The sequence below is a fragment of the Leptodactylus fuscus genome, chromosome 9 (genome assembly GCF_031893055.1).
Source record: "Leptodactylus fuscus isolate aLepFus1 chromosome 9, aLepFus1.hap2, whole genome shotgun sequence".
Lineage (NCBI taxonomy): Eukaryota > Metazoa > Chordata > Amphibia > Anura > Leptodactylidae > Leptodactylus > Leptodactylus fuscus.
The window spans coordinates 8,830,584-8,843,854 of record NC_134273.1 but is presented as its reverse complement, the minus strand read 5'-3'; the positions used below and the strand labels follow the sequence as shown (position 1 = coordinate 8,843,854).

Here is a 13,271-nt window from a genome sequence, read left to right as displayed (position 1 = left end):
CATCACACCAATTGTGCATCGTTTTGGTCCATAACCATAGTCGAGTTCCACGGTAGCTTTAGGAATACGTCTCCGAGTACCCCCTGCCAACTTGATAGAAATGCCAGGGCCCTCCTCTAGGGCCTCGGGTCGCACAACTCGGGGGTCCGCTACCGTTAGGAAAGCTCCCGAGTCCCGGAATCCAACAACTGTTCGGCCATCCAGTAGGACCTCCTGCAAGTGCTTCCGCTGAAGGTTTGCGGGATGTGTGGCGGAAGGCTGAATCCCATAGACCCCTGGAGGTGGAACAGATGGGTCATTCATGGAGTCATCTGGAAATGGGGCCAAACTTTCTGTCCTAGGGGTGGTTCCCAGGTAGTGAATAGGCCGGGATGCCACGGTGGCCCGTGCCCCCATGTTAACAGGGCAACTAGCTTGCAAATGTCCAGGCCGCCCGCACCCAAAACATCTGCGCTCTAGCATTCTTCCAGTAGGTCGTTGTCTAGGGACAGGGTTGTTCATAGCTGGAGGCCGATGGGCTGGGGCAAGGGTAGAGGGGGAATTGTAATCCTGAGGCCGGGCACGAAAGGTGGGTGGCTGGCTGAAGGGTGTCTGGCGGACTGTGGTAGTTTTCCGCTCCTCTGCAAACAACCTCTTCCACTGTGGCTTGATGGTCAGGCCCTCATCTGCAAGGGAAGCAGCTTGCTCCACTGTGGCTGGGTTCCGTTCCAGCACCCACTCACGAATCTCAGCGGGGCACTGGGAAAAGAACTGTTCCTTAAGTATGACTTGGAGGATCTTATCGACTGTGACAGCCCCCTCTCCTTCTAGCCAGCGCTTGCATGCTTGCTTCAACTTGTGGGCGAACATGTGGAAGGAGCTTCCCCCATTGTAAGACAAAGAGCGGAACTGAACTCGGTAGGTCTCTGGAGTGACTGCATAATACTTCTGCACCGCTCTTTTAATGGCCTCATAGTCCCGCTGATCACTAGGGTCCATGGCTCTGAGAGCTTCCGCAGCCCCATCTCGTAGGTGCCCCACCAGATACCGGACCCAATCCTTCTCTGGGACTTCCATCAGGTGGCACTGGTGTTCGAAGTCCTGAAAATATCCATCAACATCCCCAGCCGCTTCATCAAAGGTCTTGAAGTGTTTATGGGAGACATATGGTGGTTCTCTCACTGTTGGGCTGGGGGTCGACGTTTGATTATAATTCCGCGTAGTTATCTCAGCCATTCGCATTTCATGCGCCATTCTTTCCTTTTCATGCGCCATTCTCTGTTCCTCCTTCTCCGTTTCCTGAGCCCTCTGTAATGCTCTACTCCTTTGCTCTGCAGTTGCTCCTAGCCCCAGCACTGCCAATTCCTCCTCATACAAAACAACCCATCTGCTCTTTTGGGTCTGTACCTGCCACTCCCGTATCTCTACTGTCTCCTGGGGGCAGCCCTCCTCATGGTCGCTTTGCAGGGTCATCTCCTCCAGTGCCTCGATCAGTTGATCTTTCGTTCTTCCCTGGTAACTCAGGTTTAGTTCCCGGGCCCTTACTTGTAGACTTGCCATAGTCCAGTTCCTGTATTCTGAGGTTGTGGCTCCATTAATCGCTGGGCTGCTGTAGTCCATCTCGCTGTCCGCTGTTGATCCCACCGCTGCCAACCAGTTGTCACGGAGCAAAGGTATACGTCTTCCTCCGGATGGTCTTTTGAATCAACACGGACGCAAGAGGTCGGGAGACAACAGCAATTTATTGTAATCCACAAAGTTAGTAGCCGGCGGCGGTCACATCAACCGTAACAACAATAAGTCCACAGAAGTCACAATCCAATGATAACTTTGGTTCCTTGGTCCTGTAACTAAGTCCTGGCTCTCTGCAGAGCTGTGCACAGGCCGGCTAACACATACTAACTGCTAGCTACAACTATATACTAAGACTGTTACACCTATATCTGTGGGTGGGAAGGGCTGAGTCACAGATCCTTCCCCCCTCACCTATACCAAGGAGAGCAGACTCCCTGTCTACTATGGACAATGCACCATCCAACATCTTCTTGGAGACACTGATCAGATTATCTCCACCCATTGTCCTCACTGGTCCTCACTAGTTAGAGGTATTTGCATACAATGTGCTAACACACTAGACCCCAATCAGCCAACTACACATTGATGTATACAACAGGTTAGAGAATACATTCCACATGAAATATATATTACACATGGCCTATAGTATAGACTCTAACCATCCCGTGACACTGTGTGTTTACTATATGGAGCTATTATCTAGGCACTATATGGAAGTATAATACAGGAACTGTATATTATTATGTGTGATGTATGATGTTATCTAGACAGTTTATGTGAGTTTTCTATATGGCAGCATTAAGGCAATGGATGACAATATTATACAGTCACTGTTTCTACTATATAACACATGGCATGGTTTACGGTATAGTATGGTATACGGTATAGTATATGGTATAGTATGTATGGTAGTACTATGTGTGCACTATTATGTAGGCACTATATAACAGTACTATATGGTACTGGCCCTGTTCTGTAGTCTCTGTATAACCCTATATCCAAATTGCTAAGGCTTGCTGAGAGTTGTAGTCCCACCGTTGGGATAGCTTGCTGCGCCTCCGCTGTGTAGGTGTCGCGCGCGCTCCTCAGACTCACCGCTGCTATTTTAATCTCCGGTTTCTGCCTCCATCTTTACTTTTTCTCTAGAACAAAGTGTCTGAACTCGGCTTCCTTAAATATAGATCCACATTATTCCCGTCAGCCGAGAATCTTCTCCTTGTCGTTAACACCTTCAGAAATTATTTAATTAGCTGAGATCCTACAGAAGAGCGCTGACTGCCTTCATGACAACGTGATAATTGCTCCCTCCAGAGCAGCGCTCCCAAAAAACATCCGCCTGTCATCTTAGGTGCTCCGTGACATTAACTGTAAAGAGACTCAAATATCGTCTCCGCCACAACCTCCGAAAAGCCAGAGTCCTCCTTATATGTCAGATTCCAAAATGTTTTCCCTACTTCTACCTGTGGTAACTGAACATGGCTGCTCCTATGGGGGGAGCTCCGAGCTTTTCCAGACCCCTGAATGGCAGAGTGTAGTGTATGTCTGGTCTCCATATGGGAGGTGTAATGATGGACATTATGGGAGAGCCGGGTAACAATGTATATGGCCGCTATTATGAATCCTATAGGGTGACCTCCCAGCTTTTCCAAGGCTCTGAGTGGCAAAACTAGTACTGTTTACTATATGGGGTGCAGTGACGAATAGTCAGGGGTCACCCAGCTTTCTCAGAAACAGATATAAAAATGAGAAATGAAAGAAGTCTTTTATTTAGGGTAAATTCTCCTTAAGAGAAGGGTCAGGGGCGAGGGGCAGCGCTCCGGCTGTGACAGTGGGGGACAACAAGACGAATGTGTGGCAGTAGATGAGCTCGCTCTGCTGTGTATCATCTGTGTACATTTACCAGACTCGCTGCCTGATCTGAAACCTCCCAATGACGTCAATAGGGCAGAGAAATTAGGAGGAAGCGAGACAGCTGCAGTGCACCCAGTCCGCCGAGGTTTTCTGCCTCTCTCACAGGGTGACATGCCAGACAGATAACATCAATCAAACCCATGGTGCCGAACCCCTCAGCTCTGCTACATCGCCTCCTAAACACAATTCTAATGTATCTAACCTGCAGAAAGGATTGTGTATCCGCCCGTCTCCCCGCAGGGATCGCACCTCGGACTCGGATTACTCGCTTATCATGCAGAATATTAACAAAACCCTATAGTGCGGGTTATATTATTTCTGTCTTAAAGGCACGGTGACCCCGAATTAGGAGGTGGCGGTAGAAGGTCAATGATCTATTCTTAATAAAGAGGATCCGGACAAGTCGGTTCTAGTAAATACTTGTATTTCTCATGAAAGAACAATGGAGCATCTTGTGTTCCTCTGTAAAGCCGGGTTCAAATGGGGTTTTTTGGTTAGGATTTTGACACGGAATCCGTGTCAAAGTCCGGAACAAAAAAACGCCAGTCGAATTCAATGGGTTCCTTTTTGTGCAAGCAGTTTGTTCCTGCTCGCGGAAAAAAAGCGACATGTCCCTTCTTGAGACAGATTCCGTGGAGCGAAACCTCCCTCCCGACTAGTCCCATTCATTTGGGTCTAATCTGGAGCAGAATACCACGACTGGATGCCGGTGCACTGGATTCTGAGGCGGCCTCCACATCAAAATCCACTCCAAAACCCTCCCATGTGAACCCGGCTTAATTCCTCAAAGAAATCTATAAATACTGTGTTACTAACTATAGGTGTGTCCCCATGTGTAATGTTTCCTCACATCCGTCAGCCATGTCCAATCTGTTCATTTCCGTTCCCTTCGAGTCCAGACCAACATGACTTGTTCACTACATTTCTGCACCCATCCTTCTCACCCCCTGCGCCCCACAAATAAAATGTAACCCCCTTTTAATCCACAGCCTTCCCTGCCTTATCCCTCCTTGACAAATTGCTGCTTTTTCCATGAGGTGTTCCTTTCTGACAGTGGAAGGCCGTGCATCATAACTATTCTCCCTCCAGTGCACCAGAGAACAGGGGGAATACATTTGTGATGCACAGACCACTGAACAAAGGATATAAAAAAGAAGATCAAAGACATTTATACAGTCCTAGTGTGGTGAGGGCGACCTGTGGGCCCCCCTGGCTTCTGGGCCCATATGCAGCTTCAACCACTGTGACCCGTATAGTTATGGCAGTGCTCCCATACTGTCCAATCAGTGCAAACAGTATAAATCTATGTATAGAAGGGGGATGCAGCTGCAGGTTCTCTTAGTGCACATGAGACTGCATTCCAGGGGAAAGCAAGAAGACAGTGGTGAGGAGACGTCGGCACTGCAGCAGTATCCATATAGGAGGAATAGAGAATGGAGTGTATACACAGTCTCTGCCAACACTATATCAGATAGGAGATAAGCGGCAGTAGAGATGTGGCGGCTGTTTATTATGGCCATAGCACATGCTGGGCACACTGTCATGATAAGCAGCTGCCAGGAATCTGTACTGCAGCTTATCTTCTGCAAAATACTGGAGATGTGATCCATCAGGGGACAGCCGGGCAGACCACAGAGATGTGGGACTGGTACCGTAGACTCTCCCTGGCAGCTGTAGACCAGACAGCTCTACCATAGTCACCCCCATGTGTTATTGTCCACCCACATGGCAGCCCATGTTGGTACTGCAGCTTAGCCACAATTAAAGGGGTTTCCCAAGAGGGTCCAAAACCCAGTATCCTAGCAGATCAGCTCCCTGAGCGCTGCCTCCACATTCATTGGTCACTTAGTGTTTCGTGGTAGTGGTCCTGCACCACACTGTCCCATCAGTATACGGCTGAGAGCGGCCCCATGGAAGGGAACTTCAGCTGTTGTGTTTGCGGACAAAGGAGCTGAGGTTACGGCCGGCGCAGGAGCAGAGGGGAGGTAAGTATAAGTACATATTTATTTTATAGCCCTCCCCTCTAGAGTAATGTTGTAATCCCAGATATCCCCTTTAAGACTGACAAACCCTTTAAGTGTATGTAACTGCAATACCGTATATAACCTGTGGACAGGAGTGGCACTGTTTCCAGAACAAAGCAGCCATGTTTTTCTAATTCTGGGCAATCCTGGTTTGCTGAGGGTAAGGTGTAATGTTGACTAATATGACCCAGGCAGCTGGAAATGTCCGTGAGCAGGACAGAGGGGGTCTGTCGTCCAGAAGCTCCTGAGTCACATCAGGATTTGGGCTGGAGGATGGATGACGCCATAGTGATGAGAAGCAGATGCCCTCGCTTGTGCGGTACTTTTATGTATCTTGGGTTAATCTTTGTCTTACAAGTCGCTAATAGTAATAACCAGATGTCAATGGTCGGGCCCTCAGGGACCCCGGCACTGTGAGCCATTGTAGTCAGGCGGAGGACCACCACTGTAGGCTTCCTCAGAGGAGCTCTCAAGGAGTTGAGCAAGGGCTTTCACTGAGCCGACGCCAGCCATTTGTTTGCTCGATTTCACCAAACAGACGTCACATTGACACAATGTACACAGCGAGCGAGCACACAATACACAGAGGAATCCCTAAACGCCTCTTACAGAACTGCTCACGGGCGCAGGGGGGGGCGGGGGTGCAGGTGACGAGAAATACTCCTGGGATTTTTCCATTAGTGACAGTATAAAGAACAGTCCTGAGAACCCTCCGGTGTACGCGCCCAGATTGGGGGGTCTGCTCCAGCACACGTCTGATCCAGTTATTAGGGCACTGTGCAGCGGTATAACATGTGTCCTGTATGGCGGTGGTATTCATACATTATAGGACATCAGTATTCAGACACTATGGCACTTTTATATTAGGATGCTGTAGGGTGTTGTTATTTAGACACTATATGACGCCATTATATGCACACTATATGGTATCAGTATTGGGACATATAGCACTTTTATATTTGGACACCGTACGGTCCTGCTATTTGTGCACTCTATGGTGCGGTTATTCAGACAATAGTGTATGTAATAGTAGTATGGCACTGTTATTTTAACAACATGGCAATGTCATTTAGACCTTATGTGTCGTTGCTATTTATACACTATATGGTATCACTATTGGGACACTACAGCACTTTTATATTTGGAGAACGCATCTGGCCCGACATGTTCGTGTGATTGTGCACTTGAGAAAGGGCTTAGCTATAGCCCAAAACGCATTATGCCGTACTGTCTTATACCGTCTACCATTATTTCTGGCCTGTGTTTCACCCTCACGACCTTTGCTACAGACCTGTGGTCCCTATTGCTGTCCATCATTTGTTGCCCGATGAAGGCCAGTCTGACACCCGGGTTATATAATCTCCAGCCCCCTCAGGTGTCAGTGACGCATTTCACCCTGTATGTTGCTGACATTGGCATAACTCCCAACTGCCCTGGATTCAGTGGGACAGTCCTGGAGTCCGGGTCCTGTCCTGCTGTCCTGGTCGGTGGGAGATATGTCCCAGCTTCAATTCATCTGCGTCCTTCTCAGACTCTCAGACTCAGAGTAGTTGAATACTATGGTGAAGCAGGGAGCTGTCTGCTTCCTGCTCCACCATACCTCCCCTGTTCTCTCTGGGAGTAGTAGGCGCAGTGTGATGACATCATCACATCACATCTGAAGCCTCCATGAGCAGAGACTGTTGACAGATCAGCAAAGAAGCGACAAGAGGGGAGGGTATCAGTGATTTTTTTTAATATAATATAATTTGGTGGGATATCATGTTAGGGTGACTGTAGGGGCGTTATTCTATACTGTGTGGGGGCACAAAGAGAAATGGAAGTGAATGGGCGGAGTCAATTTAGAAGTAGGTGGAGGTGCACATTCTCCCCCCTCCCCTTTAAAACTTGGGAGTTATGCATTGGCACGTGAACACGACCCATGACAATGGCGACCAGTTCGTACACTTGCCCCGGCGGACTGGGGCAGCAATGTCTCCAGGATTACAAGTGTAAAGGTCACCTGTAAGTGGATGCGTTCCCTCCGCACACAACGTCCAGGTCTCAGGAGCTTCTCCTGTGTTGTGAAGGATGTCATGGTGACTGAGGAAGTGCATTGTGCATCCAGTTTGTGGCCATTACACAGTCAATGTCACCACACGCGTTGCTCAATCACAATAAATATTACGAAACGAGTCGACAATTGATGGGACGAGTGAATGTGTTTTTCAGGTTCGCCTCATTTAGCGTATACAATACCTGACCACAAAGACCTGGGGGCCGTGTCCCCAGTTAGTTTAATGGGAAGCACGGTGATGCCACGGCTTCCCAAATATTTGTTAAGTCTATTGATGTTTCGGTCAACACAATACAACCATGGAAGCAGTTATAGCGCCCCCCGCTTTAGAAGAAGCTATGAGAGCTCTAAGGGCCTGTGCACACTGACGTACTGTATTATGGCGCTGCACCACTTATAGCTTATAAGAAGGCGATTTATTGGATTGGTAAGGAGATTGTGGCGAGTAACGCTGGATACCCCAATGGTAGCCTTGTATTTTCCCCATAGGTTTTTCTATAGGAAACATAAGCCAGACATTAAGCCATGCACAGTACGGACAATTTTGCACATTTTGTCACATTCAGACCCCGGGCCTTTAAAGTGAAACCTGTGGGGTCTCCACCATCAGACCTGCCCTTGTGCTGCATTGCAAATGTTGAGAACCACCGCAGTAAAATTTGGCATGCTTTGGGTTCCAAGCCTGCAGCACACAACACTTTGCAGGGATGGGAATGGTTTCGATCCCAGTCTACTTCACTGCTGGTGTAATTCTCAGGGATTTTGCGGAGGTCAGCCTACTGTGAACCTGCCACGTGTATCCCAAGTCAGAGGTCTAAAACTAGATGCCCCAATTTGCCCCACTTGTTGTTACCATCACCATAGTAAATCTGGTTAATAACTTTATGAAATGCACAGTACGTCTCCCGCCAGCTATACCGGAGGACCAACCTTAACCCCTATAGTGCTGTAGGGTGATCCCCGCACGGTAATATTTCCTCTTGTTCTATGTCATGCTCCCGTCCTCCGATTCTGCTTTCCAGACAATGGAGATCTTCATAGGAGAAGTCGGTGTTAACCTGTGGAATCTGGATTCCTATTTGGCCTCCCTATAAGGTCATCCCCTCCGCTCAGGACTCATAGATTTTATTCTGTTCTCATTTCCCCACTTTTCACTATTTTTTGTTTTTCAGTTTCTCACCAATTCCAGGCCGTCTGCTTACCGTCCGTATATACAGGTGCAATGCTTGCTATATGGCTGAGCACCGACACACTGGGACGAATCCTGCACCTATATCAATGCTACTTTGTATTACAATATTTCTTTTTATCTGGATATAACTTTAGCTTGTTGCAGGTAAATCCCAACATGGGGCAATCCAAGGCTCCGTTCAGATCACGCTTTATTACATCCATTGTGGCCACCAAGCTTTCCCAGGAACAGAGTAACTGAGAAGTGTTCTATAATCTACAGAAGGTAACAAATGGTTAATAATAAGTCCTCACTGTGGTATCGGAGTAACACACTTGTCCTAATCTAAGCCACTACATGGCAAAACCAAAAACGTAGAATAAGGGATTTTTTTTTTATGGTCGCTGATGTCACTACCAGGGGGGGATGACGTCAGTAAGGGGAGCCGTCAGCAAGCTGCTGTGTACTGATAAAGTTAGAGGTGGACGGATTAAAGCCAGGCCTAAACCCCGGGCAAGTTGTGTCCCTTAGGATAGCGGTGAATGGAGTGAAGCAGTCCGGCTCGCCAACACGGCATCAGGTGACTACATTGTTCTCTCACTACAGATTAAACAATTGGCCTTGGTATCAACAGCTGATATAAGGCCGTGACTCCGAAATACATGACGTGCTGGTCCAGAGATGTAGCAGAGTCAAATTTGTCATTTGCTGCTACTTATGTGTAACAAATTCACCGCATGGAGATTTACTAAATTGACATATTAGACTCTGGGATTATTACGGGGGTTGTCCAGGTAGGAGGGAGGCCATGGCGGCAATGTATGGACATGGCGAGTCCTTCTATGCAGCGGCTGTGCTCAGGATGACAGAATAAGGTGCGATATGGGGGACCCCATTCTACAACCCCCTTATGCCCTAATTGGGTATATGGAGTAGCAGCCCCTTGTATGGTATTGCACGCCACGTTCCCGTTATTGAGCACTATTATACTATTATATAAGCCAAGGTCTATAATATATTTAATACACAAGAGAGAGATGTGTACAGGAGTTTGTCACTTGACACAAACAACTACAAAGAGTTAATAGACAAAGTCACCTCTGCTACATACCCATTACACTATATCGCTATACTGTATTGCAATTTCACACCCCTCCTTGCACAACAGAGCTTGCAATCTAATCCTGTGGTTACCGCCGCTCGCTACACAATGCTGTTTTTTACACAACAAGCAGGTGTTGCTAACTTACACACTTATACAAGTTGCAAAGTGCGCGTCATACAATGTGCTGAACATATGTGACACTATACACTACACTATAACAAAGTGCACGACCTGCAAAACAAAAAGTTGCAAAACCAGAAAAGTACAAGAACGCAAGCAGAGCCGGAATCTGTTTCGATTTCAGTATTTCCACTTACAGATGTAGCAGGGCTGAGTTTGTCGCACTTTATTTAGTGCGGTGATATAAGACAGCCTATACTCGGCTCTGCTACATCTGTACATTTCAAGGATCACAAGTGCTCTCAAACTTTTTCAGTCTTATTCCATAAAAAGACACATACCATATCCACGAGTGACGCCGACTTGGAAACTCTTTCACCGTCAGCATGGCTGATGTGTTGTGACACTGTCTGTGTACTTGCGTTGTTGACTACCACCTGAAGTCCCATACAAGGGGAAGCTATCAGTCTATGTCCTGCCCCCCCCCCCCCCCCCAACCCTGTGCAATGAATCTTCAGCTCCTGCTGACAATGACCAGTCACAACGGAGCCGAAAGTGGTCCAAAAAGTCCTGTTCCCCCAGCAAAAACAGAAGGATCCGGAGTCCTGTCCCTGTAATCTGTTCAGCAGAAAATCCTTTTCTGTTGACCGGCTAAGGAGTTTAAAGAAGAATTCAGGATTCTGTATTCACACAAAGCCTTTGTTTCTTTTTCCAGGTACAAGCCTTAAAAGTAAAGAGCGAGACATATTATGAGGTCCTCTGCCAAAGTCCACATGACTAAGATTAGTCAAGTAAAATTTCATTTCTTCACTCCGCATCATGTCAGGAGCTGCCGTACGTCCTGTTTGACTAGTTCTAGATTATTTAACCTATTGAATGAAAACTCAGGAACACCTAACACGTGAGATCAGATTTCTTGAATGACAAAACCTATAGAACAACCGCACTGTACGCCAAGGGCTCCCCGGGCTCTCCTCACTGCCTAAGCTACAGGGAAAGCAAACATAAAACTATCTGCTGAAATGCGATTAGCCATTGCAAAAGGACTTTCATTTTAAGTGTCTTTATGTAACCCCTTCACTGCCTTGTATTATTAAAGAGTGAGTACTGTATAAGGAACGCTGCAGTCTGCATAGTAAGGGCAGTGTAAGAGAACGACAGATGATAAGGATATCTACAATACTGCCCCCTATGTACAGGAATATAACTACTATAATACTACTCCTATATACAAGAATATAACTACTATAATACTACTCCTATGTACAAGAATATAACTACTATAATACTACTACTATGTACAAGAATATAACTACTATAATACTACCTCCTATGTACAAGAATATAACTACTATAATACTACTCCTATGTACAAGAATATAACTACTATAATACTGCCCCCTATGTACAGGAATATAACTACTATAATACTACTCCTATGTACAGGAATATAACTACTATAATACTACTCCTATGTACAAGAATATAACTACTATAATACTACTCCTATGTACAAGAATATAACTACTATAATACTACTCCTATGTACAAGAATATAACTACTATAATACTGCTCCTATGTACAGCAATATAACTACTATAATACTGCTCCTATGTACAAAAATATAACTACTATAATACTACTCCTATGTACAAGAATATAACTACTATAATACTACCTCCTATGTACAAGAATATAACTACTATAATACTACTCCTATGTACAGGAATATAACTACTATAATACTGCTCCTATGTACAAGAATATAACTACTATAATACTACTCCTATGTACAAGAATATAACTACTATAATACTACTCCTATGTACAAGAATATAACTACTATAATACTACCTCCTATGTACAAGAATATAACTTCTATAATACTACCTCCTATGTACAAGAATATAACTACTATAATACTACTCCTATGCACAAGAATATAACTACTATAATACTGCTCCTATGTACAAGAATATAACTACTATAATACTACCTCCTATGTACAAGAATATAACTACTATAATACTGCTCCTATGTACAATATAACTACTATAATACTACTCCTATGTACAAGAATATAACTACTATAATACTACTCCTATGTACAAGAATATAACTACTATAATACTACCTCCTATGTACAAGAATATAACTTCTATAATACTACCTCCTATGTACAAGAATATAACTACTATAATACTACTCCTATGCACAAGAATATAACTACTATAATACTGCTCCTATGTACAAGAATATAACTACTATAATACTACCTCCTATGTACAAGAATATAACTACTATAATACTGCTCCTATGTACAAGAATATAACTACTATAATACTACTCCTATGTACAAGAATATAACTACTATAATACTACTCCTATGTACAAGAATATAACTTCTATAATACTACCTCCTATGTACAAGAATATAACTACTATAATACTACTCCTATGCACAAGAATATAACTACTATAATACTGCTCCTATGTACAATATAACTACTATAATACTACTCCTATGTACAGGAATATAACTACTATAATACTGCTCCTATGTACAAGAATATAACTACTATAATACTACTCCTATGTACAAGAATATAACTACTATAATACTACTCCTATGTACAAGAATATAACTTCTATAATACTACCTCCTATGTACAAGAATATAACTACTATAATACTACTCCTATGCACAAGAATATAACTACTATAATACTGCTCCTATGTACAAGAATATAACTACTATAATACTACCTCCTATGTACAAGAATATAACTACTATAATACTGCTCCTATGTACAAGAATATAACTTCTATAATACTACCTCCTATGTACAAGAATATAACTACTATAATACTACTCCTATGCACAAGAATATAACTACTATAATACTGCTCCTATGTACAAGAATATAACTACTATAATACTACCTCCTATGTACAAGAATATAACTACTATAATACTGCTCCTATGTACAATATAACTACTATAATACTACTCCTATGTACAAGAATATAACTACTATAATACTACTCCTATGTACAAGAATATAACTACTATAATACTACCTCCTATGTACAAGAATATAACTTCTATAATACTACCTCCTATGTACAAGAATATAACTACTATAATACTACTCCTATGCACAAGAATATAACTACTATAATACTGCTCCTATGTACAAGAATATAACTACTATAATACTACCTCCTATGTACAAGAATATAACTACTATAATACTGCTCCTATGTACAATATAACTACTATAATACTACTCCTATGTACAAGAATATAACTACTATAATACTACTCC

General features: G+C 44.2%; 1 protein-coding gene across 3 annotated transcripts in view; it reads right to left on the bottom strand.

The window, feature by feature from the left end:
• Positions 1-13,271, bottom strand: part of PDE4B (phosphodiesterase 4B) — a 207,520-nt gene that overhangs the window by 97,354 nt on the left and 96,895 nt on the right. Inside the window, exon 1 of one of the 3 annotated variants that reach the window (XM_075287250.1) lies at positions 10,283-10,397. The exons of the other annotated variants lie outside the window; for them this stretch is intronic. Within the exon in view, the coding sequence (XP_075143351.1) occupies positions 10,283-10,329 (47 nt within the window). The 5' untranslated portion in view covers positions 10,330-10,397. Of the gene's footprint in view, positions 1-10,282; positions 10,398-13,271 lie in introns of those variants that run through there. 3 annotated transcript variants of the gene reach the window in all.